This window comes from Dipodomys spectabilis, unplaced genomic scaffold (genome assembly GCF_019054845.1).
Source record: "Dipodomys spectabilis isolate Male_0828 unplaced genomic scaffold, ASM1905484v1 ptg000018l, whole genome shotgun sequence".
In the NCBI taxonomy this organism is placed as follows: domain Eukaryota; kingdom Metazoa; phylum Chordata; class Mammalia; order Rodentia; family Heteromyidae; genus Dipodomys; species Dipodomys spectabilis.
In genome coordinates, this window is record NW_024870695.1 from 9,618,563 (window position 1) to 9,644,151 (window position 25,589).

Sequence of the window (25,589 nt, forward strand, 5' to 3'; positions counted from 1 at the left end):
CCACCCCAGACAGGAAAGCCCTTGAGACTCTTATCTCCAATAAATCACCAGAAAACTGAAAGTGGCACTGTGGTTCAAGTGCTAGCCTTGAGCTGAAGAGCTGAGGGACAGTACCCAGGCTCAGAGTTTAAGCCCCACAACCAACCAAAAAAAAAAAAAAAAAAAAAGAGAAAAGACTAAAGCTTGAATGGTAACAGAGTAAACTGACCATCTCAGGAGGGATCTTAACTCTTTTGGATATTTCAGAGATTGTTTAAAAACGAAAAACAAAAGCCAGAGGCTAGCAGCTTACACCGTAAAAATCCTAGCTACACAGAGATCTGAGCACTGTGGTTTAAAGCCAGCATGGGCAGGAGAGTCCATGAGACTCTTATTGCCAATTAACCAGCAAAAAGCCAGAAGTGAGCAGGGTGCCAGTGGCTCATACCTGCTCACCATTCCTGCAGAGAAGCTAAGAGACTTCATTACTTACTCCATCTCATACACTGTGATAGGTAACGTCTGCTCCATCAGAGTGAATTTCTTTGTTTTCACTGGTTTAATAATGGGTTCTAGAAAAGAAAAGAATGACATGTAGGTGGCATAAAACAGACAAATGAGCCTTTACCATCAGATTGCGCTTTCAAAATCTATGGTAGTTACCAATTTCTTCTATTCTCAAGGATTACTGCTATTGAAGAAGTTCTACAAATGTTGTCAGGCATGACAAAAAGGGTCTTAACACTGGACTGAGGTGGACTTTATCTGGTGGGAGGGTTGGAGTTAGGGCAAACAATGAGTGTCCATTACCAGCCTTTCCTTAAAATAAACTACTAGCTGTGCGCTGGGGCTCACACCTGTAATCCTAGCTACTCAGGAGGCTAAGATCTGAGGATTGTGTTTCAAAGCCAACCTAGGCAGGAAAATCTGTGAGACTCTTATTTCCAAGTAGCCACAAGAAAACTGGAGGTGGCACTGCGACTCAAAGTGGTAGAGTGCTAGTCTTGAGCACAAAAGCTCAGGGACAGCACCCAGGCTCTGAGTTCAAGTCCCACAGCTAAAAAAAAAAAAAAAAAAGAAAGCAAAAAGCAATTACTTTCCAAGAGGTCAATCAGATTATTATTATTATTTTTTTATTTTTTTTTTTTGGTCAGTCATGGGGCTTGAACTCTGGGCCTGGGCGCTGTCCCTCAGCTCTTCAGCTCAAGGCGAGCGCTCTACCACTTGAGCTACAGCGCCACTTCCATTTTTCTAGTGGTTTATTGGAGATAGGAGTCTCACAGTCTTTCCTGCCCGGGCTGGCTTTGAACCGCGATTCTCAGATCTCAGCCTCCTGAGTAGCTAGGATTACAGGCGTGAGCCACCGGCACCCGGCCTGGTCAATCAGATTATTAAATGGGGTGCTGGTGGCTTAAACATGTAAGCTACTTGGGAAGCTGAGAATGAGAGGACATGGTTTGAGGCTAGCTTAGGCAGAAAAGTTTACAAACCTCAATTCACAGCTGGGCTCAGTGGTGCCTGTTGGTCATCTCAAGCTACATAGGAAGCTAAGACTTGCAAGGATTGTGGCTCCAGGCCAGTCACAATCTGTGAGACTTTAACTCTATGGAGGTCAGCTGGACACATGGCATGAGCATCTGATTTCAGAAAATATAGGAAGCTTAAAACTGAGTGGATCCTGGGGCTCAGAAGTTGGCTCAGTGGTAGAGCGCTTGCCTCGCAATCATGAGGCCCTGGGTTTGACTCCTCAGCACCACATAAGCAGAAAAAAGCCGTAAATGGTGCTATGGCTAAAGTGATAGGGCACTAGCCTTGAGTTGAAGAGCTGAGGCACAGCCCAAGGCCCCAAGTTCAGCCCCCATGACCGACAAAAAAAAACAAACAAATAAACAAACAAAAAACTAAGTAGATCCTGGCTCAGATCTGGCCCAGGCAGGAAGCAAGACTCAATCCTAGAAGTAATTAGTAAAGCCAGGCTTAGTGGCTTTAGTCTGTAATTCTGGTTACTTGGAAAGTAGAGAGGATGATTGCAATTTGAGACCAGCTGAGGTATCTTAACTAATGGTTAGGCATGGTGGTCCATGACTATTGTTACCCAGCTACAGGGAAGCACAATGCTGAGTGTAGTGACACATTCCTGTCATACCCAGTGACACAGGAAAGCTCAAGCAAGACAGGACTGGAATCCAGGTCAGCCTGGATGAGGTGGCTCAAGAGATAGAGTGGCTGCCAAAGTAGGAAGGCTGGAGTTAAATCTCCAGTGCCAACAAAACAAAAACCTTGTACACAAAAACAAAACACACATATACAACTAGTAAAAACAAGACAAATCAAAAAAAACAGAGCTGGAGGCCCAGCTCAGAAATTAGAGCAGCCATCTGTGGTGGCACACATCAGTAATCAATAAGGAGGATGAGGCAGGAAGATCAAGAGTTCAAGACCAGCCTGGGCTACAGCTTGGGCTGGGAATGTGGCTTAATGGTAGAGTGCTTGCCTAACATGCATGAAGCCCTGGGTGCAATTCCTCAGTTCTACATATACAAAAAAAGTCAGAAATGGTGCTGTGGCTCAAGTGGTAGAGTGCTAGCCTTGAGCAGAAAGAAGTTCAGGGACAGTGCATAGGCCCCAGGACTGGCAAAAAAAAGAAAAAGAAAAGAAATTAGAGCAATAATACTTAATTGCTTAGTAACAAGCTTAGTCCAGAAAAAAGTACCTGAATGTACTATGAATTGGATAGTCCATTCATTGAACTTAAGATTTGTTGAAAGCTAGTTCCCAGGCTTCATTTCCCTCTCACTCTAGAGCCTCCTGCCATACCTGTAAGAGGCTGGGTATCTTCCTCCTGAACTATGGTCTCCACTTCAGGACCATATACCTCCTCAGCTGTTGGGTAGTACTTCTTGTCTTCGTGCAGCACCACCTCCATCCCTGGGTGATCTTCATCATGTTCTCCTACGTCATCATCATCCTCATCATCATCCATCTGGAGGCAAGAGAGGGGAAGAGGATAGAGGAGGCACATTTTTCTTTCTCAGGTGATCCTGTCTCATCCAAGCAAAAACTGCCAGTTCATGCTGTACAGTTTCTTCCTCCAAGTTCTGTGCCAGTGGGGAGGGTTTCATTCCTGTGATCCTCCACACAGGGGAATCCTGGAAGCTTCCTGCTTCAAACCTGCTCCTTTCTGAAATGTGGGTGAGTGGCCACAGTTGCATACCCTTTCAAGGGAAAAAAAAATCCCCTTTTTCTATAGACAAAAACCAGGAGCCAGAGCTTAAAACTGAGAAAAAGCCCATAACTTTGAAATTTTCATTTAGAATCACAGAATTGTTTTTTTAAAAAAAACTTGGTTCTGGGTGCCAGTGATTCATACTTAACAACCCTCAGCACTCAGGAAGTTGAGATCTGAGAATCAAGGTTTACAGCCAGCCTAGGCAGACCAATCCAAGAGAATTTTATCTCCAATTTTAACAAACACAAAGCCAGAAATAGAGGCATGTAAGTGGTAGCCTAGAAAGTGTGAGGCTCTCTGAGTTCAAGCCCCAGTATTGCCAAGTATTTAATTAGTAGGTCACTTAATGACCTTGACAAGAGCAGTCTCTGGATGGGAAAGGCAAAGAGAATGGAAGAGGGCATAAATAACTTTGATCCTTGGATTTCAGTCTTGCTATGATTATAGGAATGAGCCACACGATCAGGCTTTAAACTCTTCATCCTTCTGCCTCAGCCTCTGGAATGCTTAGATTACAAGCCTGTACCACCACACTTTGTTCTGGTTTTTTGTTCTTCTCTATCCTAGTTTGAAGAACATTCTTTATGGAAAGGATGAACGCAGTTCATTCTGATTTTCTACTGTCCATGAATATCATATCTTCTCAAGCACTGAGAATTGAGACCGTACCCCGCACCATTATTTACTGCTTGTTCATTCTCTGACAAATAAACACAAAAGACAGGGGCTGGGAAGGTGGCTCAGTGGTAGAGCGCTTGCCTTGCAAGCCTGAGGCCCTGGGTTCGATTCCTCAGCACCACATAAGCAAAAAGAAAAAAGCCGGAAGTGGCGCTGTGGCTCAAGTGGTAGAGCGCTAGCCTTGAGCTGAAGAGCTGAGGGACAGCTCCCAGGCCCAGAGTTCAGGCCCCACAACCGGACCCAAAAAAAAAAAAAAAAAAAAAAAACCCTACAAAAGACACCTTTGGTGCTTAAGCCTCAGACCATTCTGGACTTTACCTTCTCTGAACTCTCCTGAAGGAGAGTCACAGGAACATGTATCTTTTCTTTCTATTTCTATTGTTTTCCTTCTGTATTTTTGAAAACCTGAGCTTGTGAGGAGCTGCCAGTGTAGTAGCATTTTGAAAAGCTGACTACTTTTCTAAGTTGGGGTTAATTTGTGATTACTAAAAAACACTTTAGGGGGTGGGAATGTGGCTTAGTAGTAGAGTGCTTGACTAGCATGCATGAAGCCCTGAGTTCAATTCCTCAGTACAACAGAAAAAGCTGGAAGTGGTGCTCTGGCTCAAGTGGTAGAGTGATACCACTTGAGCTGAGGGACAGTGCCCAGGCCCTGAGTTCAAGTCCCAGGACTAGCCCCCCCAAAAAAAACCCTCAGGAAAAATGATGTGCAAATTACAAAGCCATCTCAAAAATGAAATTAATACTTCCTTTTGGAGCAGTGCAGGACCTCCAGTAAGTCATGTTGTAAAAAAGATAATGTTTGAGATGTATACACAGGGAATGTATGAGACTGTAGATGATTTGGGAAAGGAAGGAAGGAAGGAAGGAAGGAAGGAAGGAAGGAAGGAAGGAAGGAAGGAAGGAAGGAAGGAAGGAAGGAAGGAAGGCAGGAAGGCAGGAAGGCAGGCAGGCAGGCAGGCAGGGAGGGAGGGAGGGAGGGAGGGAGGGAGGGAGAAGGAGGGAGGGAAGAAGGGAGAGGGAGAGAGGGAGGGAGGGAGGGAGGGAGAGGGAGGGAGGGAGGGAGTAATCCTACCTAGATACTCAGAAGGCTGAGATCGAGGATCACAGATTAAAGTCAGGCTGGTCCTAGGCTGAAAAGTTCGTGAGACTCATGCCAATTAACCACCAAAAGCCAGAAGTGGAACAATGGCTCAAGTGATAGAATGCTAGCTTTGAGCAAAAAACCTCAGGAACAGCAATCAGGACCTAAGCTCAAGCCCTAGGTCTGACACCAAAAGAAAAAGAAAAGGGAAGCCAGGTGCTGGTGGCTCACACCTGTAATCCTCAGGAGGCTGAGATCTGAGGATCACAGTTCAAAGCCTGCCTGGGCAGGAAAATCTGTGAGACGCTTATCTCCAATAAACCACTCAGAAAACCAGAAGTGGCACTGTGGTTCAAGTGGTAGAGTGCTAGCCTTGAGCTGAAGAGCTAAGGGACCGTGCCCAGGCCCAGAGTTCAAGTCCCACAACCTACCAAAAAAATAATAAAAAGAAAAGGGAAAAGATGAAAAAGGTAATATATTTTGTTTTACCTCATCAAGATCTTTGGTCTCTCTTCCCAATTCATCATCATCTTCATCAGAATCAAGCTCGGGTCCAATATAATTCCCAAATTCATCATATAAGTCAGTATCCATGATGCTAAAATTCAAGGAGAAAGGAGTTAAGATTCTGGCATGAAAATCAAGATTTCTATTACCTACCCTCACCTAACATACCTGTTCTTTGGGTATAACTATCAACTGATCAACCTATTAATCAATCAGCCTATTAACCATTCCCCAAAAGCCCTGTACTTTCTCTATTTTTACCCTACTCATTGTCTCCATGTATACTCTTTCTTTCTTTCTTTCTTTTGGTGCCAGTACTGGGGCTTGAACTCAGGGCCTGGGTTCTGCTCTTTCACTTTATCACTCAAGGTTAGAAATGGGGTCCAGCTAACCTTTTGACAAGGCTGTCCCCAAACTATAATTCTCCTAATCTATGCCCCTGAGTAAACGGAATTTCAACCATGTGTGGCTTATTTACAATAAAAATTGGTGATGGGGGGGGGGATCTGACTTGGTTTGAACTCAGGGCTTTAGGTTGTTAAGTTGGCATAGTACCACTTGAGACACACCTGCAGACTTTTTTCCTGGTTATTCTGAGACAGTCTCATGAGCTTTTCTGCTTATTGTAGTTCAAGGCTGGCCTTGAACCCTTGAACAACAATCCTTCTACTCTCAGCCTCCTGAATAGCTGGGTTTATAGGTGTGAGCTATAGGTATCTATCGCTACTTTTAATTTTTGAAACAAGGTCTATATGGGCTAGGTGTTCCTTGTACTCATGACCGTACCAAGTTCTGGGATTACAATTATGTACTACCAAGCCTGGCCCTTTATCTTTTTTGTGTGTGTGTGTGTGTGTGTGTGCGTGCGTGCACGCGCGTGCGCACACACACACACACACACACACACACACACACACACACACGTGTGCACGCTTGCCAGCCCTAGGGCTTGAACTCAGGATCTGGGCACTATACTGGAGCTTTTCTGCTCAAGGCAAGTGTTCTACCACTTGGGCCAGAGCCCACTTTTGGCTTTTGGAATTTAACTGGAGATAAGAGTCTCACAGATTTTCCTGCCCTGGCTGGCTTTAAACTGTGATCCTCAAGCCGGGCGCTGGTGGCTCACGCCTGTAATCCTAGCTACTCAGGAGGCTGAGATCTGAGGATCGCGGTTCAAAGCCAGCCTGGGCAGGAGAGACCGTGAGACTCCTATCTCCAATAAACCACCAGAAAACCGGAAGTGGCGCTGTAGCTCAAGTGGTAGAGTGCTCGCCTTGAGCTGAAGAGCTGAGGGACAGCGCCCAGGCCCAGAGATCAAGCCCCACGACCGACAAAAAAAAAACAAAAAACTGTGATCGTCGTATCTCAGCTACTGAGTAGCTAGGATTACAGGTATGAGCCACCAACACACAGCTTAAAAAAAAACAACCACCTAACATTATTCTACACAGTCACAATACAATCATCAAAATCAGAAAATACCCTCATAATACTCAAGTTTTACAAACTGTTCCAGTAATGTCCTTCATAACCAAGGACTCAATCCAGAATATGTTTGCACTGAGTTGTATCTGCATTCTTTCTCCGAGGGCTGACTCAGAACTACCACCCTCTAGATTTTAGCCTAAGTATCAAAGACACAGGCATGAGCCACTGGTACCTGACTTTTTTTCCTTCCCATTCTTGAATACAAGAACCTGTATTTTTTTGCCTGTCAATGCCCAATACAGCACCTAGTATTTGTAGAAACCAAATAAACAGTATAATACTTCCACTTCCCTTAACACCAACTGCTCTAAGTACTCACTGTAGATGAAATTGAAAATTAGAGAATAAAAATTAAATGTAAGTCACTGTGAAAACTTTCATATTCTTTTTTGTTGTTGTTGGTCATGGGACTTGAACTCTGGGCCTAGGTACTGTCCTTGAGCTCTTCAGCTCAAGGCTAGCGCTCTATCATTTGAGCCATAGCACCACTTCCGGTTTTCTGAGTGGTTTACAGGAGGTAAGAGTCTCACAGGACTTTCCGGCCTAGGCAGGCTTTGAATCGATATGCTCAGATCTCAACCTCCTGAGTAGCTTGGATTACAGGCATGAGCCTCCATGGCCCGGCTCACATATTCTTTTCAAAATCTGCCACATGTGTGTTCATTTCATCCTCCCAAGATTCTCATCAATGGGCTGGGAAGTTGGCTCAGTGGTAGAGCGCTTGCCTTGCATGCCTGAGGCCCTGGGTTCGATTCCTCAGCACCACATAAGCAAAAAGAAAAAAGCCGGAAGTGGCGCTGTGGCTCAAGTGGAAGGGCACTAGCCTTGAGCTGAAGAGCTGAGGGATAGTGCTCAGGCCCAGAGTTCAGGCCCCACAACCGGACCAAAAAAAAAGATTCTCATCAAGCAACTGGAGACACTTTCCTAGAAGCTGTTCATGTGCTTATTTCAGCAATACCTACACAATGGAAGTCTGTTCATGGAACAAGCCTAGCTGCTATTTACCTCAGGACACTGCATTTGCACTCTTCTGTCTGTTGTTTACATACCTGGTTACTTCAGTTTGAAGTTCCTACTAAAATGTCACCCATACACTCACCAAACCTCACTTATACTGTTTCATTGTATGTTGTTCTTATGTGTGTGTTTGCGGCACTGAGGATCAAACCCAGGGCCTCACACATGCTAGGCAAGCTCTCTACCACAGTTTTATGTTCACAGCCAACACTATTCTAGGTTAACGAAGTACTTAAACTCTAGTGTTTTGTTGAATGTTAACCCCTTTGCACAACTACTTCAAGATAGTAAAAACATTAAAAAAAATAAAAAGTAAACGAATGAAAGGTCTGCAGCAGCTATTGTTAAACGTTAGTAACACTAAAATGGAGCAAAAAAAAAAAAAAAGACCCTGCCACAAAATAGACCCTCAAGTGTTTGTTGAATGAATGAACGAATGCCTCTTCCAATACAAAGACTTGCCCACCGTTGCGCAAAACTAGTGGCTCTTGGAACCAGACCTGCAACCTCCCCGCTACAAAGCAGGCTCTCCAAGGGGCACCCGATTTCTCAAAGACAGAAAACGCTTAACAGAGGAGAGGTGAAGGCAGCACTGATGGACAAGGAATCGAGGAGGGACGGGAGATTTAGCACACGACCTCTGCCCAGACAGGATGCTATTGAGGATGGGTAACTAGATTCCCTCGGAATCGCTGTGTGCAGTGGGAGTAGGCAGGGTGGGTGAGGGGGTGCGTCTATAAAGCGAACCATCTATAAAGCGAAAGGGGTAGATAGCAAGAAAGCACCCGACCTGACCTTTAATTTCTCTCCCCACTCGAAGAAACCCTGCGGTGCGGCTAACACGCGCCAACTCCCGTCGATCCCGCTTAGCCCAGACCTCTGGTCCGCCGCCGGAGACCGCGCTTCCGCCCCACGCCGCGACGACGCCGGCGCCCGTCTCCAGGAAGGACCCCGCAGACGCCGCGGCCGCGTTTCTGCCTCTGAGGACAGCTCTCTGCCTGAATATCGACTCGAACGAATGCCGGCCGAGAGACAGGAGCCGAAGAGGTGACGTTGAGGATCCCCAAACCGAAGTGTGGGCTGCTCCAAATAAAGTGAGGGCCTAAGGACGCAAGAATTTGATCAGGCGCCTCGAGGCCACCCTGAAGGGGGCCTTCGGGCAGATCACGTGGTCTGCCTGTTGGCGCAGTTGCTGGGCAACCTCGGTTGATGGGCGCGGAATGTGCTAAACGCCTCCGGGGATGCCTAAAGAAAGCAAGGGGACCAAGGCCAGGGCTGCTGGGGTGAGGGTCTGGGGACTGGGGAGGGGGGGGGGGGATGGAAGAGTTGTTCTTTACCTCTGACGACTCAGAACTTGACAGGAAACCGGGTGTTGTTCTCGCCTGTAGGCTCAGCTAATCGGGAAGCAGAGCCGCAATGATCCGGAGTCCGGTAGTATGTGACAAGGGTGGACGATGTAGCAAGACCCACCTCTCAAAAACAAAAACAACCTGTCTTTCACCAGTAAAAGAAATGAGCAGGAACTTGGACACGAGTTTTGTTGCCTGCCAGTCTACACTCCTTAGTATTCACCTTCTCAACTTTTGGGATAGGGTGGCTATGGGTTTTCTTTCACACCGAATTTGCCCTCAGACCAACTTCTTTCCCTCCCAGATCTGTTCATGATTGGATTACAAAATCTAGCTCAACTCATCAGTAACTTGAGGTAGAGAGGTCTTACAGCAAGTAAATGCCAGAGCCACACTGCAACCCATAGATTTCCTGTAGAAACCAATTGACTTCAGATACTCAGAGGTTGCATAGAACTGAAGGTGTCACCCACCTGTGCCTTTAGTCGTGGCTTAAACAGAAGAATGTGGGAATGGGGATCACTGAGTTCCTCCTCTGTCACTTTTTTACTTCTTGTGCCTCATTTGTACTCTGTTTGCCTGAAAAGTACCTTTCCCCATGAAAGAAATTTAGGGAAGGATGAAATTTTATTCCTGGGCTAAAAAATAGCTAACAAGAGTCAGGCTTTTGAATGAAATCCTCTATGGCAACAACTTACTATAGAGTGATCTTATTTGGGAGAAAGAACTGAATTCTGAAATCTCATTGTCTCCTCAGAAAGCTGAGGAGATAGGGATAGGGATAGAACCCAGGACCTACTTATGCTAGGCAAATACTCTACTACTGAGCTACACCTCTAGTCCCTAAACTTGTTTCTATTTTTTTTCTTTTCTTTCTTTTTTTTTTTTTTGGTGCTGATTGTGGGGCTTGAACTCTGGGCCAGGACACTGTCCCTCAGCTGTTGAGCTCAAGGCAAGCACTCTACCACTTGAGCCACAGCACCACTTCTGGTTTTCCTGGTGGTTAACTGGAGGATAAGAGTCTCACGGACTTTCCTACCCAGGCTGGCCTTAGAGCATGATCCTCAGATCTCAGCCTCCTGAGTAGTTAGGATTACAGGTGTGAGCCAGGGGCTGGGAAGGTGGCTCAGTGGTAGAGTGCTTGCCTTGCATGCCTGAGGCCCTGGGTTCTATTCCTCAGCACCACATAAGCAAAAAGAAAAAAGCCGGAAGTGGCGCTGTGACTCAAGTGGTAGAGTGCTAGCCTTAAGCTGAAGAGCTGAGGGACAGCGCCCAGGTCCAGAGTTTGGGCCCCACGACCGGACCCCCCAAAAAATTTTAAAAAATACAGATGTGAGCCACTGGTGCCCAGCCCTAAACTATTTTTAAAAGTAGAAAACAAAATTAACAAGTTGTTGTTGTTGTTGGTCATGGGGCCTGAATGCTGGGCCTGGGCACTGTCCCTCAGCTCTTCAGCTTAAAGCTAGCACTCTACCATGTGAGCCACAGAGCCACTTCCAGGTTTTTCTGCTTATGTGGTGCTGAGGAATCCAACCCAGGGCCTCATGCATACAAGGCAAGAACTCTACCACTGAGCCACCTTCCCAGCCCATCAGAGACAAGTTTTGTGTCATTCCTAACCATGTAATCCCTATCTGTAATGTACAAAGCTAGATTTTTGCAACATTCTCAAGATATGTGCTAGAGTGCTTTTGTGTCATTTTATGTTCTGGCAGAAAATGCAAAGGTATTTGCTTTTCCCTAATACTCCCTTTAATATGCATTCTCTTTGCCTTCACAGGCATGAACCATGGAAAAGAATGACATAATCAACTTCAAGGCTTTGGAGAAAGAACTGCAAGCTGCACTCGCTGCTGATGAGAAGTACAAACGGGAGAATGCTGCCAAGTTGCGAGCGGTAGAGCAGAGGGTGCCTTCCTATGAGGAATTCAGGTTGGCTCAGTACGATTTTTCCCTTTCTTTCTTCCTTCCTCCCTCCCTCTCTCCCTCTCCTTCTCCCTCTCCCCCCTCTCTCTCTCTCTTTCTCTCTTTCTTTCTTTCCTTCCTTCTTTCTTTCTTTCTTTCTTCCTTTCTTTCTTTCTTTCTTTTGCCAGTCCTGGGGCTTGACCTCAGGGCTCTGGGCACTGACCCTGAGCTGCTTTTGCTCAAGGCTAACATTCTACCACTTGAGCCACAGTGCCTCTTCTGGCTTTTTCTGTTTATGTGACACTGAGGAATTGAATCCAAGGCTTCATGTGTGCTAGGCAAGCTTGCTACCACTAAGCCACATTTCTAGCCACAGTACAATTTTTCTTAGGCCCTTATGTCATGGTGGGCAATAGTAGTTTATACCAAGCACCTTAGATTCAGACCATGCTGGGCTTCCATCCTGGCCCCACCTTTTACTATTTATATGATCATCTACACATTCCTTGCCCTTCCTGAGCCTCCATCCTTCACGTACCAAAGAAAGTAATTGTTATAATAGAGTTAATACATATAAGCATCTGAGAACAGCATTTCTTAATTGTCTACCTGTATCAGACAAAGTGGCTGCCTCACACCCAGTGATCCAACATTAAGTTTATATTCTAATCTCTGTCCATTCCCCCAGAGGTATTGTCCTTGCATCACATCTGAAGCCACTGGAGCGGAAGGACAAGATGGGAGGAAAGAGAACCGTGCTTTGGAACTGCCACAGTACTCCAGGAAGGACCTTCCAGGATGTGGCCACTCAAATCTTTCAGGTAGGTGAGGCCCAGCCTCTTTACCTCAGTACCTCATTATTCTCTTGAGAATCCAATAGACAGTATTTTGCCACCAAACCCAGAACGATCAGCAACCAGTAGATGGTGAGGCTGAGTTAATTGGGCATAATGTGTGAAAAATCAGGTTCAGTAAGTTTTTTCACTGGGCGCTGGTGGCTCATACCTATTAGCTACACACAATGCTGAGGCCTGAGGATTGGGTTCAAAGCCAGCCTAGACAGGAAAGTATGTGAGACTCTTATCTCAATTAACCAGCAAAAAGCTAGAAGTGGAGCTGTGGCTCATGTGGTAGAGTTCTAGCTTTGAACACTTGAGCAAAAAAAGCTAAGGGCCAGCATCCAGGCCCTGAATTCAAGCCCTAGTTCTGACACACGCACACACACACACACACACACACACACACACACACACACACACACACACACACACACACACAGAGACTCTTCCATCAGTCCTTTGAGTTTTGTACTCAGATTAGATTGATAGTACCATGACTCTATGGTAGTGTTGAAAGAGAGATACAGTCTGTCAGTTCCTTGACACTTACTTTTTCTTTACTCTCTCCTGAAATTGCACTCTCCTCAGAGCAAACTTTGGAAAGACAGCACTGTGCCCTCTTCCTCAATAGGGAAACCAGTACAAATGAGTAATGTATATAATAGCTTGGATTCTTTGGGCCCTCTTTTTCTGTCCTAGGACTTACTTAGCAGTCCCAAAGCTAAAATGAAACCCCACAAGCCCCTTTCTCCCTTTCCATCACTGTGAATGGCCAGAAGAGCTCTGGACCCTTTTCCTTTTGTGATCCAGGAGACAACTCTGTTCCAGCCCAAGACTTCAGCAGAGTTCTACCGAGATTGGAGGCGACACCTGAGGAGTGGGCTACAGCGTTATCAGGCCCTGCTACAGCTTGGGGGTCCTAAGTTGGGTCAACTCTTCCAGACAGATGTGGGATTTGGACTTCTAGGGGAGCTGCTGGTGGCACTGGCTGATCATGTAAGGCCAAGTGATCGGGTTGCTGTGCTGGGCATCCTGCATAGCCTGGCCAACACTGGGCGCTTCACGTTGAACATGAGTCTGCTGAGCCAGGCAGAGAGGGAGAGCTGCCAATGCCTATTTCAGAAGTTACAGGCTGCGAGCACCCCCAAACCCATGCAGGAAGGGCTCAGCCAGGAGAAGTTGGGTGTAGAGGAGCTGACTGGTGGGCTTCAGGAGGAAGAGAGGCTCCTAGAGGAGCTGCTCAAACTGTACCAGGTCCATTGATAGGACTAGTTGCCCTCAGAGATACCAGTGGTCCCTGTGGGTATTTTGTGCTGTTTGGTCTTAGGTTTTCTGCAAGATTGCAATGAGAGATCTATACTTACACCCTTTATCCTGTGTTGTGTTTTGTTCTGTTGGTATGTAAAATTGAGGCCTTACATTTTCCACTTGAGCCATGTCCCACTTACCACTTACTGAGCTAGGACTGTTTAGAGCAAAAGCTAGAGTCTTGCCTACTTCTCTAGTCCTTTATTGTCACCATGTTTTACCTACCACTCTTCAAGTCTGCCATCCTTTTAGTCTGCTGGCCCTGAGAAAGGGGTATGTTCCCAACCAAATGCTAGCCATACTAACATTTCTTCTCTGAGGAAGAAAAAAAGCAAACGCATTTGTCTTCCATGGAAAACAAACACTGGTTTTCATAGTGCTTTCCCAGAATATTTATAACCCAGAGCCAATGAATGGACAGTTAATCCACAGCTGTTTCATTTGAGGTACAGAATTTTGCTCTAGGGACTAAGTTCTTGCACAGATTGGGCCTGAAAAAGCCCCAAGCCATTGGCTCAGGTTTGGCCAGCATCCAGGATGGCCAGATGTATAGGCGAGAGTTTCCTTCTCCTAGACTGATGAGAGTGAAGAATTTGATCCTGGACAGGCAGAGCAGAGTCTCTCAAAGTGAGGCAGAAGGCCTACAGCTCATTCTAGTTTCCTTTCCCCCATTCTTAGGTGAGTGCCAGTGTTCTAGAAAGGTTAGAGAGGGCCAGATTCTAGAATGATTTTCTCTTGAGAACAGGCCTGGAACCTTAGAAGGGCATTTACATATCAGTTGGGAATGAATGGCATTGCATTTGGCTGCTTTCTCTGCAGATCGGTGATTTCTTTTCCTGGCTGCTTAATTCTTTCCCCATATAGAAACCTCCTGTCAATAGTGATTTCTAGAAACCCATAGGCCTTGAGTTCCAGTGCCCTGCTCTGCCAGCCCTCACCTCCAGCAGGCATGAGCCTGGCTCATACCACCATGTTCCTATGGACCTGGGTCAGTCTCCAGGCTTTTGAAATCGTGGAGAAAGAAAACATTTTCCAGAGTACTCCTTGCCCTGCTTTTCTGATGTTCGACAATGCAGCCTATTTGGCTGACATGAGCTTCGAGCTTCCCTGCCACTGCAAACCCGAGGAGGTCTTATCTGTGGTCTGGTACTACCAAAAGCAACTGGGTAGCAGTCACACCAAAGTGCTGACAGACTTCGATGGGCGGTTGCTGACGGAAGCATCTCATGTGCGAGTGGGCAGTGACATGTTGGTCCGCTTCAGCATCCGCATGTTCAGCCTGTTGGTCTTCCGGGCCCAGCCTGAGGACTCAGGCCTGTATTTCTGTGGCACCCGCAACGGGGATTACTTTTATGCCTATGATGTCGACATCCAGAGCAATGATGGGATGGTGGCCACCTTCAAGGACGAAGGACAGGAGCCCTTTGCAGATGAACACCATGGCAGCCTCCATGTCTTCACTACCTTCTGGGAGTGGACCCCCTGTGACCGTTGCGGGGTACGTGGAGAGCAGTGGCGCATCGGCCTCTGCTACCTGAAGAGCCCTAACCTCTCCCCACGATATCAAAAGACAGTTCCGGATGTGGTATCCTGTGGCTCCCATGCTGTGCCGAGGAAGCTGCGCACCATGGCCCAGTACCACCTGCCTGAGCTGCAGATTCAGAGCTGCCTGGTGCCCTGTGAGAAGACCCAGATCCAGGAGGGCATGCCGGCCATCTACAGCTACATGTCGAAAGTGGGCAGCAAGCCCTGGATACCCCAGGTCCCCATTCAGTTCCACCAGCAAAGCCTAGGTCATGGGCTCATCATTTCCTGTCCTGGGGCTCGGCCAGAGCATGCAGTGGCCTGGGACAAGGACCATGAGCAACTGTACCGTAGACAGTACCTGATAGGTGTCAACAGATCCATGAGGGTGTTCATTGACCATGGCAATCAGCTCCACATTCGCTTCACCCAGATGAGTGACCGTGGCATATACTATTGCTGGCGGCAGGGGGTACGGATCGCTGGGTTCCGGCTGGGTGTGAAATCCGAAGGGCACTACCCAGCCTCACTGTTGGACCCTGAGACTCGTTCTGCTGTGGTGCTCACCCTGCTTGCCTACCTGCTCATTGTAGTAGTCTTTGTCATCATTCAACTCTGTCGCTGCTGCTGTTACTGTTGTGGCTGCTGTCCCAACATCTCCCTCTAAGCTGTTTCTTTCCCACCTCTGAAGACCAGCTGTGCTTTGATGTGTTTTATTAAATGATTACCAGATGCTTCTGGATAGGAACCTTGGGCTGGGACATGTGGACAAATATCTTAGTTACAGCCTGCCCCCTAATTTCATGGGGGGTCTGCAGTTTGATCTGGGAAATGGGGAAAACTGGGGTGAGTGGGAGATGGGGGATTGAGTTTAGGGGAAAAGCCAGGGACAGGTGTCATCGCGTATCACACTTGGATCAGAGATGAAGTAACTGGAATCTCCTACCAGTGTAGTAATCAGAATAGTATCAATGGTGCTTTGCAATCTTGCCTTTGAGGACAAGGCCAGATGGCAAAATACTGGTACTTTGAACTGGGAGTAGCAGGGACAGGGAGGAAAAAAAAGAGTGGAGGGAGCTGACATGTCTCCTCTCTGCCTTCTTCCCAGCATCATTCAGGGAACCCCAGGTAGAAACAGCAAGTGTAGGAATGAGGGTAAAGACAGGATGAGAATGAGTGGAGAAAGAAGAGATTGAATCAAAGCTTTCCTGAGTACTTACACCTAGACTGAGGACTGGGGAGGAGGAAGAGGGTAGGTCAGAGGCTGGAACATCAGAACCCTAATAGCAAAGTGGGTCAGAGCTGAAGTTGGCATGTGGCTGCTGCCAATGAGGGCTTGGGCTCCCAAGATGATGGATGATGGATGATAAGAGGCTACTTAGGCGCTTATTCAAGGTTAGGTCTTGGCCCCAGCCCTACTGTCTCAGGAACATAGCAGAGTCCACAATGGAGAAGGCTCAGGTACATGTCTTTATTGCTCCTCAGTGGGTAAAGGCAACAGCACTGCCCTGAAGGTTAGCAGTGGGGGTGGCAGCAAGGGGTGTCTGGGACATCAAGTCTTGAAAGAGGAAGGAACCCCCTCCTCCATTTCTTGGCTTCATATGGTGGATCCTTTCAACCTCATTTTGGGCACGGACACCCACCACCTGCCTGTTCACCCATGGGGAGCAGAGCAGGCATCGAGGGTGGAGTCAAGTGCCATGCCTTCAGGCTGCAGGAACACAAGCCAATGTGTTCACTGAACTCACACCCCTATTTCTCTCATTGTAAAGTAGGGTAGAGGAAGTTTTGAATGCAGGTAAGAGTGGATGCAGAGGGTGCTTGGCTTAGTGAAAAGCAGCATCCAGTGGAGAAGCTCACACATGGGGTGGTGTCTTTGCCAGGGTAGAGGGGCAGCAGTTGAAGACAGAGGCCTGAGTAGCCAGGGATTATGCAGTTAGAAAGAGGCTTTGGAAAAGGACACAGCTGTGCCCTGTCCTCTGGACAGCAATCCCCCCGCCCCTTTCCTGTTTCAGTGTCTTCAAGAGAAAAAGTCACTTCCTTGATTCCCATGACCCAGGGGTAACCAGTCACTCACACCTGCCCTCTCTGATATCTGGCCTTGTCTTCACAACCACCTCCACTACCAACGTCCCTAGACAGAGGGGGGAGTCCTGGGATTGACCACTCTGTACCCACATTTAGGGGCCAGCTAACCCCTCTGGTACTCCTCAGCACCTAGTCCTTCTCTACTTACACTAGCCCCCAAGTATTGAAACCCAAGCTGCCATGTGCAACCAAGCTCCCATATGCATATGGACTGGTTCCCAGCATGGCAGCTTCCTGGGGCTGAGATACTTGAACACTCCTCCCCCCCCCCCCCCCGCCCCGCCCTCTCCCTGTAGCATCTGGACAGGCCAGAAATTCTGTTGTGACTACTCTATGTATCAAGACTTTCCCCGCTTACTCTGGCCAGGACTACCTTGCCTTGGGAGCTCCCCTTATCATCTGAGGTTTGGCCCCTCCCATCCTCCAACAGCCTGAGGAAACTGGAAGTTTAGTGCCCAGAAACCTCCAGTTCTGGCAACAGTTGCCATAACAACAAGAGGAAGGAGGATGTGATTGGTTAGGTCCTCCTGCCTTGCCCAACTTATTTATTTTCTCCCTAGTATAATCCAAGCTGTTGACCACCGCCCTCCTCTCTCCAGACTATTCCTTGGGATAAGTGCCTTGTTAGTTGGAGGTGCTGGGTGCTAGGTTGATGCCATCTGGCAGCCTAATGTTGACTGAACTAGGGCAGCAAGCTGGTATAGAGACCTAGAAGAGAAGGGAGGAGTGGGGTAGGGAATCAGATCTGGGGAAATGAGCTATCGTCCCAGGAGGAGCAACTATACTGCTCCTACTGTGGAGTACTCCTCACATCACATCATTGTGTTCCTGCTTGGACTCCTTAATGACCTGCAGGAGACAGGAAAGGGGCACAGTTCATAGTTAGGAGCTCACACCAGACCCCAGTCCCACCATGCTAGGCTGGGCAATTCCTCAACTGTCCCAGGTCTTTCTTCTCTTGATAGTAACTATCAGAGCAGGGGGTGGGACACCACTGGCAAAGCATTTAGCACCATGCCTGTCACATGGGAAGCTAATGATATAAGAAGAGTAGCAACTGCTTTTGCTGCTATCTCCACTGGGAATGTGAAGGGGCTGTGGAAATATGTTATCTGTAAGCCCTCATCTCTGAAGCTGTCCCATCCCAAGCTAAAACTACTAAGTGTGTGTGTGTGTGTGTGTATATGTGTGTGTGTGTGGTGTGTGTGTGTGTGTGTGTGTGTGTGTGTGTGTGGTGTGTGTGTGTGTGTGTGTGTGTGTGTTTCTGTCTCTCTTTGGCCTGGTCTTGGAGACACCTGAGTCCAGAGGGAGAGAAAGGAATACAGCCTGAGCTGGGACCTTATCAAGGCACCTAGGTCCCTCTTAGCACCACCGGTGTAGGTGGTGCTTAGTGTAATGGAATTACATTAAGGTTCCATTGGGCTCCCAGAGTTCCAGGGATGCTCCAGAAAATCAGTGTGCCATTTATGCCCAAGTCCCAGGCTTTCTCCATAGGCCAGCCTCAAGAACTACTAGGGTCACCCAGAGCCTGTCCTCACCTCTCCATCCCGCATCTCCACAGTCTTTACCACGATGTTCCTCTTAAGGTGGCCTTCTGACATTGACTTGGTGTCCAGGCTGGTTTCTGCAGGTGTGAGGAGAGGAGGCCTCTCAGGACACTAGACATCCTCTCCTGAGCCCCACTTTCCCCATCATATATCCACACCATGAGCTCAAGAACCTATTCAAGCCAGCAAGGGAGAGCGTTGGCTCTTCTAAAGGAAATTGGAGACCCCCCCCCCCCCGCTCTCGCCCCCACCAAGTACCCAGCAGGGCACATCCTGCTTCTGTCCAGTGCTCTATTATACCTTCTGGTATGACTTTTCCCTGATCTGGCACCTGGCTTCCTGACAACCTAGCACTGCTCCAAGGATGAAGCACACAGGTTTTGAGGTCTAGAGGAATAACTCAAGTCCCGGCTTAGCCATGATCAGCCACACTGCTGATGGGCAGACTCATTGATCTCAGGCTGAATTTCCTCATTTGCAAAATAGAGCTGGTGGTATCTACTTCTCTAGGTGGGAGAGAAGAGGCAATTAACTGAGATAAAGTATGTTAAACACCAGGCACATATTAGTGCTCAATACATGTTCTCCTCCTCCTCACTTTCTACTTTCTCTGTCATTTATCTGGACCCCACTGACCTTTTACTGTCTACCACTTGACAGTGTTACTTCTACCTAGTTAGTCTGGTCAACCTTCTGTTGCTCAGTTAAGTCCTGGGACATGTATGTCTAATGTTCCTAAATATTTTAAGCCAGAAGAGGATTTTTTTTCCCTAGTCTAAGACTCATTTGAGAGCCACATACCAGTAAAAAAGTAATTTAGTTTGCCCCCCTTAGAGAGAAAAAATATGACGTGTCACACTCACTAATATTTAAAATTAAGAGCAAGGAACATAAAACTTTATTCACTACAAGAGCAGGAGTCTAGAGGGAATGAATCCTCTGGGCTGAATCAGCACCAAGCAGAGCAACAGAACCTTGGAGACAGATGAATCAAGCAGAGTGAACCTCAAGGGGACTTCCCAGTGACAGAAGAGGTGAGGCAGAGGCTGGCATGTGCTCAGAGGCCCCAGAGCATCTCATCTGAGCTCTCAGGGAAATACTACCTTTAGCATTGACCAGTTCTGCTAGTATAACCTAGTTAACCAGTGCCAGGTCCTGGGCTAGGGTCTGAGGCTCCTGGGCAAAGGAAGCCTAGAAGGAGGAAGCCCAAAAGCAGCATGAGATCTACTCCCTATTGAGCTCGGAAAAAGCAATGGCTGAGAGGCAGATAGCTAACCGAGAGTGGGGGCTCCATTTACAATCTGGTGAGCCTGTATGGGTATAACTTGTATTGTGAGCCTTTTGAGATGTCTTGTGACCTTGTGAACTTCCCCTTCTTGGATGCTTTTGCCCCCTGTAGTGAAGAGCAGTTAAAACAAAAGAAGACAAAACATAAAGCACTCAGAAGAGCAGAGTTTACCCAGAGCTTGCACAATAAGCCCTGGTTGAGACCTCAATCCACCTCTCCCACCCACTGGTTTACAGTGGAAAAGGGTGTAAGAAGAGAAATGCAGGATGGGACAGAGCAAAACAAGGACAATGACATTCCCCCTACCTACAAATGCTCTGGAAGACTGTGCTCTGGCTAGGAACTCTGCAGTGACTTATGAAGGACCCCCATAAAAGCACACGCTCCTTTGCCCTCCTCGATCCCAGGCCAAAGCAGCCATAGGCCTGGGGGCGGGGGGTGAAGGGGCATAGAAACCAGCATCTTCCCACAAGGCCCAGCTCTACTGACCTCGGATCTGCAGGTTGGAGAAGGTCTGCACTGGAATGGTGATGCTGGAAGACAGTGGAGGGACAGGGATGAGGAGAATGCCTTAGGACATTTCCAAGCCAGGTTCCAGACAGGACAGCAAGCCAACCCCAAGGCTCTTTGTGACACTTCAGTGGCTATGAGTCTGACTCCACCCTCAGCTTTCCCCAGTTTTAGTGGATGAGGAACTGCCTACCAGCAGAGTTTGGTAGGGTAGAGCAGAAGTGTGGGCAATTCAAGGGGGTGGGGGAAGGCAGTGGTGAAGAGCCTTCCAAGAAGGCAGACAATACCAATGAAGTAAAGAGAAGTAGGCTAGAGGAGGACCCATCTCCACCACCTTGGCACTTAATATTGGTTGGATCTACTTATGTGGTGCTGAGGAATCGAACCCAGGGCCTCATGCATGCAAGGCAAGCACTCTACCACTGAGCCACATTCCCAGCCCCTAGTTGGATCTATTTGTCAGACATTTATTGAATACCTACTGTGTGTTAGGCGGGCACAGGGAGCAAGAGGGACTGTAGGAAGAGGCAGCAGGCAGAATTCTAAGGGGAAGGAGCAGGGGCTATGATTAGGCCTCACCGGTTCTCCTCGCCCTCCAGTAGCTTTCTGTAGGTGGCGATCTCAATGTCCAGAGCCAGCTTGACGTTCAGCAGGTCCTGGTACTCCTGCAGATGGCGGGCCATCTCGTCCTTGAGGCTCTGTCCTTCCTCTTCCAGCCGAGTGAGGGCCTCCTGGTACCTTGCGGCCTCCCTGGCATGACGCTCCTCCTGCTCACGCATCTGCCTCTCCAGGGACTCATTCTGCAGAGTGGGGGCAGTGGGCAGGTCCCTTAGGATCCCTGCGCCCGGCCAGGATCCCAGGGCCCGGTCCTAGCCCTATGTCCAACTCTGCTAATGTTTTGGAGCCCTGCCCTCAGCCCAATCCCCTTCCCTTTTAGCAACTCCTACAGCAGCAAGTGCCAGCCCCAGCTGATGGTCCCAAGGCCGTGGGATCCAGCCCTGTCTGCACTCACCACACCACGCAAGGACTCCAGATCACAGGTTAAGGCCTGCAGCTGGCGCCTATAGTCATTAGCCTCGTGCTTGGCCTGTCGGAGCATCTCAGCATTTCGGGCAGCAGCGTCTGTAAGGTCCGCAAACTAAACAGAAGGCTTAGACTAAGAGGAGGGCTAGGTGTTTGTAGGGGTTACATCTGATGCAGCATGGGCCCAATGTGCAGCATGATCTCTGGGAAATCAGGGAGCTAAGCACTACCCCAGCTCACCCCAAGGATGTTGGCTGGGATTATTCCCAGAGACGGTGAATGGACAGAAGGCACTGTATCACTACTACTGGGCCTTGACACCTTGCACAGCACCTGGGCACCCAATAAATGGATGAACAGTGTCACAGAATCCAGAACATAATCATGGGTAGCTCCATCCTTGGGACTGAGTCTTGTCCCTCCCCACTGTAGAAAGTAGGTCCCCCAGCTTTGGGGGAGACCTTCACATGCTTCAGGCAGTACCCTATTCAGACTGGCTTCAGCTTGTGTTGCTAATACCTGAGCTGGATCCCTGGGCTCCCTTTTCTTCCTCTACCTCTCCCTTTTCTACCTCCCAACCCTTGAGGCTTCATTGTCCTCTGGGGCTGCTCTTCCCTCTTCTTTTCCTGGCTAGGATCTATCTGTCCAGCTGAGCTCAAGGCAGGGCTACCTTGGACCGGTACCACTCCTCTGCCTCCTGCATGTTGCTGGTCGCCACAGCCTCGTATTGTGTGCGAATCTCTCTCAGGGCTGCTGTGAGGTCTGGCTTGGCCACATCCATCTCCACGTGGATCTGCTGTCGGGCCAGCTGCTCCTGAAGTTCCTGCACCTCCTGGAAGGGAGAGAAGGGATGGCAGGGTTCCAGGCAAGGCTCTGCCAACATCTTCACATCTTCTCGTCTGCTTGCACTTCATCCATGGGTGTTGGTCCAGGAAAGAGAGGCAGCCCTTGCTGGAGGAAGTGCATGCCCAGGCTAAGGGGTGTAGGAAAAGGAATTTGGGAACTTCATGGCATCCTCATCCAGAGATGGATGGGCAGGAGCCAGGTGCTTCTTGTGGGCACCCAGGTTCCTCAGGATCATAGATTATGAAGCCAGGGCCTGAACAGATGGCAGGAATGGAGTCAGTTACTATGTGACCTTAATGCCCTGTAACCCCTCCGGGCCTCAGCAGAAAGAGGATAGTAGGAAGGATTCCTGTCTTACAGGGCTGATGTGAAAGAATAATTGAGGCTACAAGGTACATGGGATGCCATCTGTGTGAACTTCCCCAGGAGTTGGGGATGCTTTGCACTCTCTCTCCTCATTCATTCATTCATTTGTTCATTCTCTCTCTCTCTCTCTCTCAGTTTCTATCTGCCAATCTACTTTTGTATCTGAGTAAATCTGTCTGTTTTTCTAAGTGTCTGTCTCTCTCAGCTGAGTCTGTGTGTTGGGCTTCCCTCCCCCTGTCCTGGCCTTACCTCCTCATGGATCTTCTTCAAGAATCGGATCTCTTCCTCCAGTGACTCAGTCTTCCTCTCCAGATCCAGACGGGCCAAGGTGGCTTCATCTGCTTCCTGGAAAAAAGGGGACATTGGGCTGCTCTGACCCCAGCCACCTCTTCTTCCCCATTTCCCAGCCTTGCCTTACCCCTCCTTGTAGGGAGGAGGCTCTGAGGAGTAGCTTCAGAGAGCTAGGTTTGGGAGGATGTTTGGGTAGGCTGCCATCAACCCTTTTCTCCCCTCCCCTGCCCCTTCCCTCCACCTCTCTGACCTGTCTATAGGCAGCCAGGTTGTTTTCGGCCTCCAGCCTCAGGTTGGTTTCATCCTGGAGCCTAGGATGGTAGAACACATTCCTGGGTCCAAGCTTTCCTAAAGACTCCTAGATCCCTACCCCATTCTCCCTGGATGTGGCTGTCACAGAGACCCCTGGTAGCTGGTACAGTGGCAAAAGCATTGAAGGCCAGGAGGGTCCTAGACAGGGGCATTGTTTGGAAGGGGGAGCAGATAAGGGCTTTTGCCTTAACTCATTACTAAGAGTCTTATCGGGGTTGGTGCACCTGTTCCTGCTCATACAGGCACATCCACCACCTTACATTTGCATCCACAGACACACAAGCATTCTCTCCTCTGTCTCTCTCTGTCTCTCTGTCTCTGCATTTCTCTTTCTCTCCTGCACCACTGACTACATGCACTTGCCTGCCACTTAGCCCCTGGGGGATTTCCTCTGAGCCCCTAGTCACACTACCTGGGGAGATGGATTTTATTATGATCTCTGCCTCACAACTTGTATAAGTCAGAGACTTTTTCATGGACTTTCCTGTCTGGGCTAGCTTTGAATCACCATCCTCAGAGCTCAGCCTCCTGAGTAGCTAAGGTTACAGGTGTGAGCCATCAGTGCCCAGCAGCCTGCCTACTCTTTTCCTCACCTCCTTGACTTCCAAATCTCAGTTGCTTGCAGATACCAACCTTCTCTTGCCACCTTCTTTTTCTTCTTATTTATTTTTTCAGTTATGGGGCTTGAACTCTGGGCCTGGGTACTGTCCCTGAGCTCTTCAGCTCAAGGCTAGCATTCTACCACTTGGGCCATAGCACCACTTCTGGTTTCCTGATGGTTAATTGGAGATAAGAGACTCACAGCCTTTCTTGTCGGGGCTGGCTTTGAACCATGATTCTCAGATCTCAGCCTCGTGAATAGCTAGAATTACAGGCATGAGCCACCAGTGCCTGGCTTTGCCACCTTCTTATATATGGATCTAGGCTCAAAATAGATAATACCCCCTTCCAAATATGCATTCACACTATTGGTGAATGAAACGTAAAGCCCCTGGTTACTAGGGCCCTGACTGCTCCAACAGCCTTCCCTAGGTATTGAGAGTACTCTGTTACCTAGCCCAAGGTATTTGTGAATGAGATCCCCGAGGCTCTGGGCCTCCTCCTGGTCTTTCTATCATGTTGGAGGGCAAGGGCAGCTCCCCACTTCCCAGAGGTGGGGAGACCCAGGCTGAGTACGAGCCCAAAGATATAATCCCATCGGCACTCCCTCTCAGGGACTCTGGTTCTCTGGTAAAAGGCCCTTTTCCCTGCCCCCCCTCCTCACTTCTGCCTCAGGATGCCCAGGTCCTGTGCCAGATTGTCTCTCTCCACTTCAAGCCGAGCATTGTTGGCAGTAAGTTGATCAAGCCGCAGCCGAAGCTCCCGAAGCTCAGCCTGGTAGACATCAGCCAGCTTGGTGGGCTCCTTGGCCCGCAGCTGGTTCAGCTCAGCAGCCAGTGCCTTGTTTTGTTGTTCCAAAAACCGAACCTTCTCAATGTAGCTGGCAAAGCGATCATTGAGCTCCATCATCTCAGCCCGCTCACTGGCCCGGGTCTCCTTGAAGCCGGCATTGAGTGCCCCGGCCAGGGAGAAGTCCACTCGAGCTGGGAGTGGAGAAGACATTCGAGCTAGGGGGACCCTGGGGCAGGAACTCAAGCGGAGACCGGCACTCAGGCGGTGGCTGGGACCCAGGCCCCTGACTACCATTTCTGAGGAGGTGTAGGAGCGCCGAGCAGAAGTGACATGTCTCCGTTCCATCCTGCCCTGTCTCTCTCCTGGCTCCTGAGATGAGAGGACTTTATGGAGGAGTGGGCTGGACCTGCAGTGCCTGGGCTGCCTGGCAACGGCTTCTGGCATATCCTGAGGGGGTGTGGCTGAGCTGTAGTTCGACCATGGGGAGAGTTTTTCTCACCCCACTGAGGTCACTGAGCCCAGTCAGGGCTTTCTAGTATATCAGCCTGGCCAAAGGCAGGAAGTGCCTGGAGTCCAGACCACTGAGCAAGGAGACCCTCTCCCTAGGAAGCTGGGTCAAGAAAAGGCTCTGGATGACTTCTCAGAGCCCACAATAAGCCACGGTGCACAGGCCTTCTGGATGGAAGGAATTTGCTGAAGAACTAACCTGTGCCCTGTCTCAGGAAACAATCGATTTTCTCATTTCTTGTTTAGTCTCACTCCCTACTTTTTTGTGCCCATACTGTGATTTGAACACAGGCCTCACTCTTGCTTTTTTTTTTTTTTGTTGTTGTTGAAGACTGGCTCTCCACCACTTGAGCCACCCTCCAGGAGTCCCACTCCTACTGGACACAGATGGCCTGCATTGTTACCTTCTCCTCAGTCCTGAAGTTCTGGTATGAGAGGCTAGGATTGGTCCCCAGCCCTCTCTCCTGCAGGTCAACCAAGACCTCTGCATGTCAGGGTGACAGAAGGAATAT

The 25,589-nt window shown here is 48.7% G+C and overlaps 3 protein-coding genes across 8 annotated transcripts in view; 1 reads left to right on the top strand and 2 right to left on the bottom strand.

Moving 5' to 3' along the window:
- Positions 1-8,922, bottom strand: part of Eftud2 (elongation factor Tu GTP binding domain containing 2) — a 44,154-nt gene extending 35,232 nt beyond the window's left edge. The window contains exons 1-4 of one of the 2 annotated variants that reach the window (XM_042672965.1): positions 8,773-8,922; positions 5,460-5,568; positions 2,797-2,959; positions 473-551 (exon numbers count right to left, since the gene is read on the bottom strand). In XM_042672965.1, the coding sequence (XP_042528899.1) occupies positions 473-551; positions 2,797-2,959; positions 5,460-5,564 (347 nt within the window). In that variant the 5' untranslated portion in view covers positions 5,565-5,568; positions 8,773-8,922. Of the gene's footprint in view, positions 1-472; positions 552-2,796; positions 2,963-5,459; positions 5,569-8,772 lie in introns of both variants that reach the window. The other variant, XM_042672956.1, reaches the window with a different exon arrangement.
- On the top strand, positions 6,390-15,623 carry LOC122102331 (Ig-like V-type domain-containing protein FAM187A). Of its 4 annotated transcripts, none has more exons than XM_042672975.1 (4): positions 9,184-9,265; positions 11,112-11,263; positions 11,925-12,057; positions 14,285-15,623. In XM_042672975.1, exons 2-4 carry the CDS (start codon positions 11,121-11,123, stop codon positions 15,572-15,574), a joined length of 1,566 nt encoding a protein of 521 aa, XP_042528909.1. In that variant the 5' UTR covers positions 9,184-9,265; positions 11,112-11,120; the 3' UTR covers positions 15,575-15,623. The 4 variants fall into 4 exon arrangements, with proteins under 4 accessions (XP_042528923.1, XP_042528909.1, XP_042528932.1 ...); XM_042672998.1 differs by lacking the exon at positions 14,285-15,623 and adding an exon at positions 12,886-13,447; XM_042672981.1 differs by lacking the exon at positions 9,184-9,265 and adding an exon at positions 9,387-9,416.
- A 1,907-nt stretch (positions 15,624-17,530) lies between these two features.
- Positions 17,531-24,915, bottom strand: LOC122103505 (glial fibrillary acidic protein). 2 transcript variants are annotated; one of them, XM_042674113.1, is made up of 10 exons: positions 24,443-24,915; positions 23,117-23,177; positions 22,825-22,920; positions 22,034-22,195; positions 21,353-21,478; positions 20,920-21,140; positions 20,320-20,363; positions 19,819-19,935; positions 18,534-18,619; positions 17,531-17,844 (listed from the first exon to the last, which is right to left on the bottom strand). In XM_042674113.1, exons 1-10 carry the CDS (start codon positions 24,913-24,915, stop codon positions 17,803-17,805), a joined length of 1,428 nt encoding a protein of 475 aa, XP_042530047.1. In that variant the 3' UTR covers positions 17,531-17,802. The 2 variants fall into 2 exon arrangements, with proteins under 2 accessions (XP_042530047.1, XP_042530048.1); XM_042674114.1 differs by lacking the exon at positions 19,819-19,935.
- Positions 24,916-25,589: the final 674 nt, after the last annotated feature.

Coding starts and splice junctions, on each gene's coding strand:
- LOC122102331 (XM_042672975.1), top strand. CDS start 11,121: ATGGAAAAGAATGACATAATCAACTTCAAGGCTTTGGAGAAAGAACTG. Junction 11,264..11,924: donor CCTTCCTATGAGGAATTCAG/GTTGGCTCAGTA, acceptor CCATTCCCCCAG/AGGTATTGTCCTTGCATCAC. Junction 12,058..14,284: donor TGGCCACTCAAATCTTTCAG/GTAGGTGAGGCC, acceptor AGAAACCCATAG/GCCTTGAGTTCCAGTGCCCT.
- LOC122103505 (XM_042674113.1), bottom strand. CDS start 24,915: ATGGAACGGAGACATGTCACTTCTGCTCGGCGCTCCTACACCTCCTCA. Junction 23,178..24,442: donor CTGGGCATCCTGAGGCAGAA/GTGAGGAGGGGG, acceptor CTACCATCCTAG/GCTCCAGGATGAAACCAACC. Junction 20,364..20,919: donor CTGGAGGGCGAGGAGAACCG/GTGAGGCCTAAT, acceptor ACTGTCTTCCAG/CATCACCATTCCAGTGCAGA.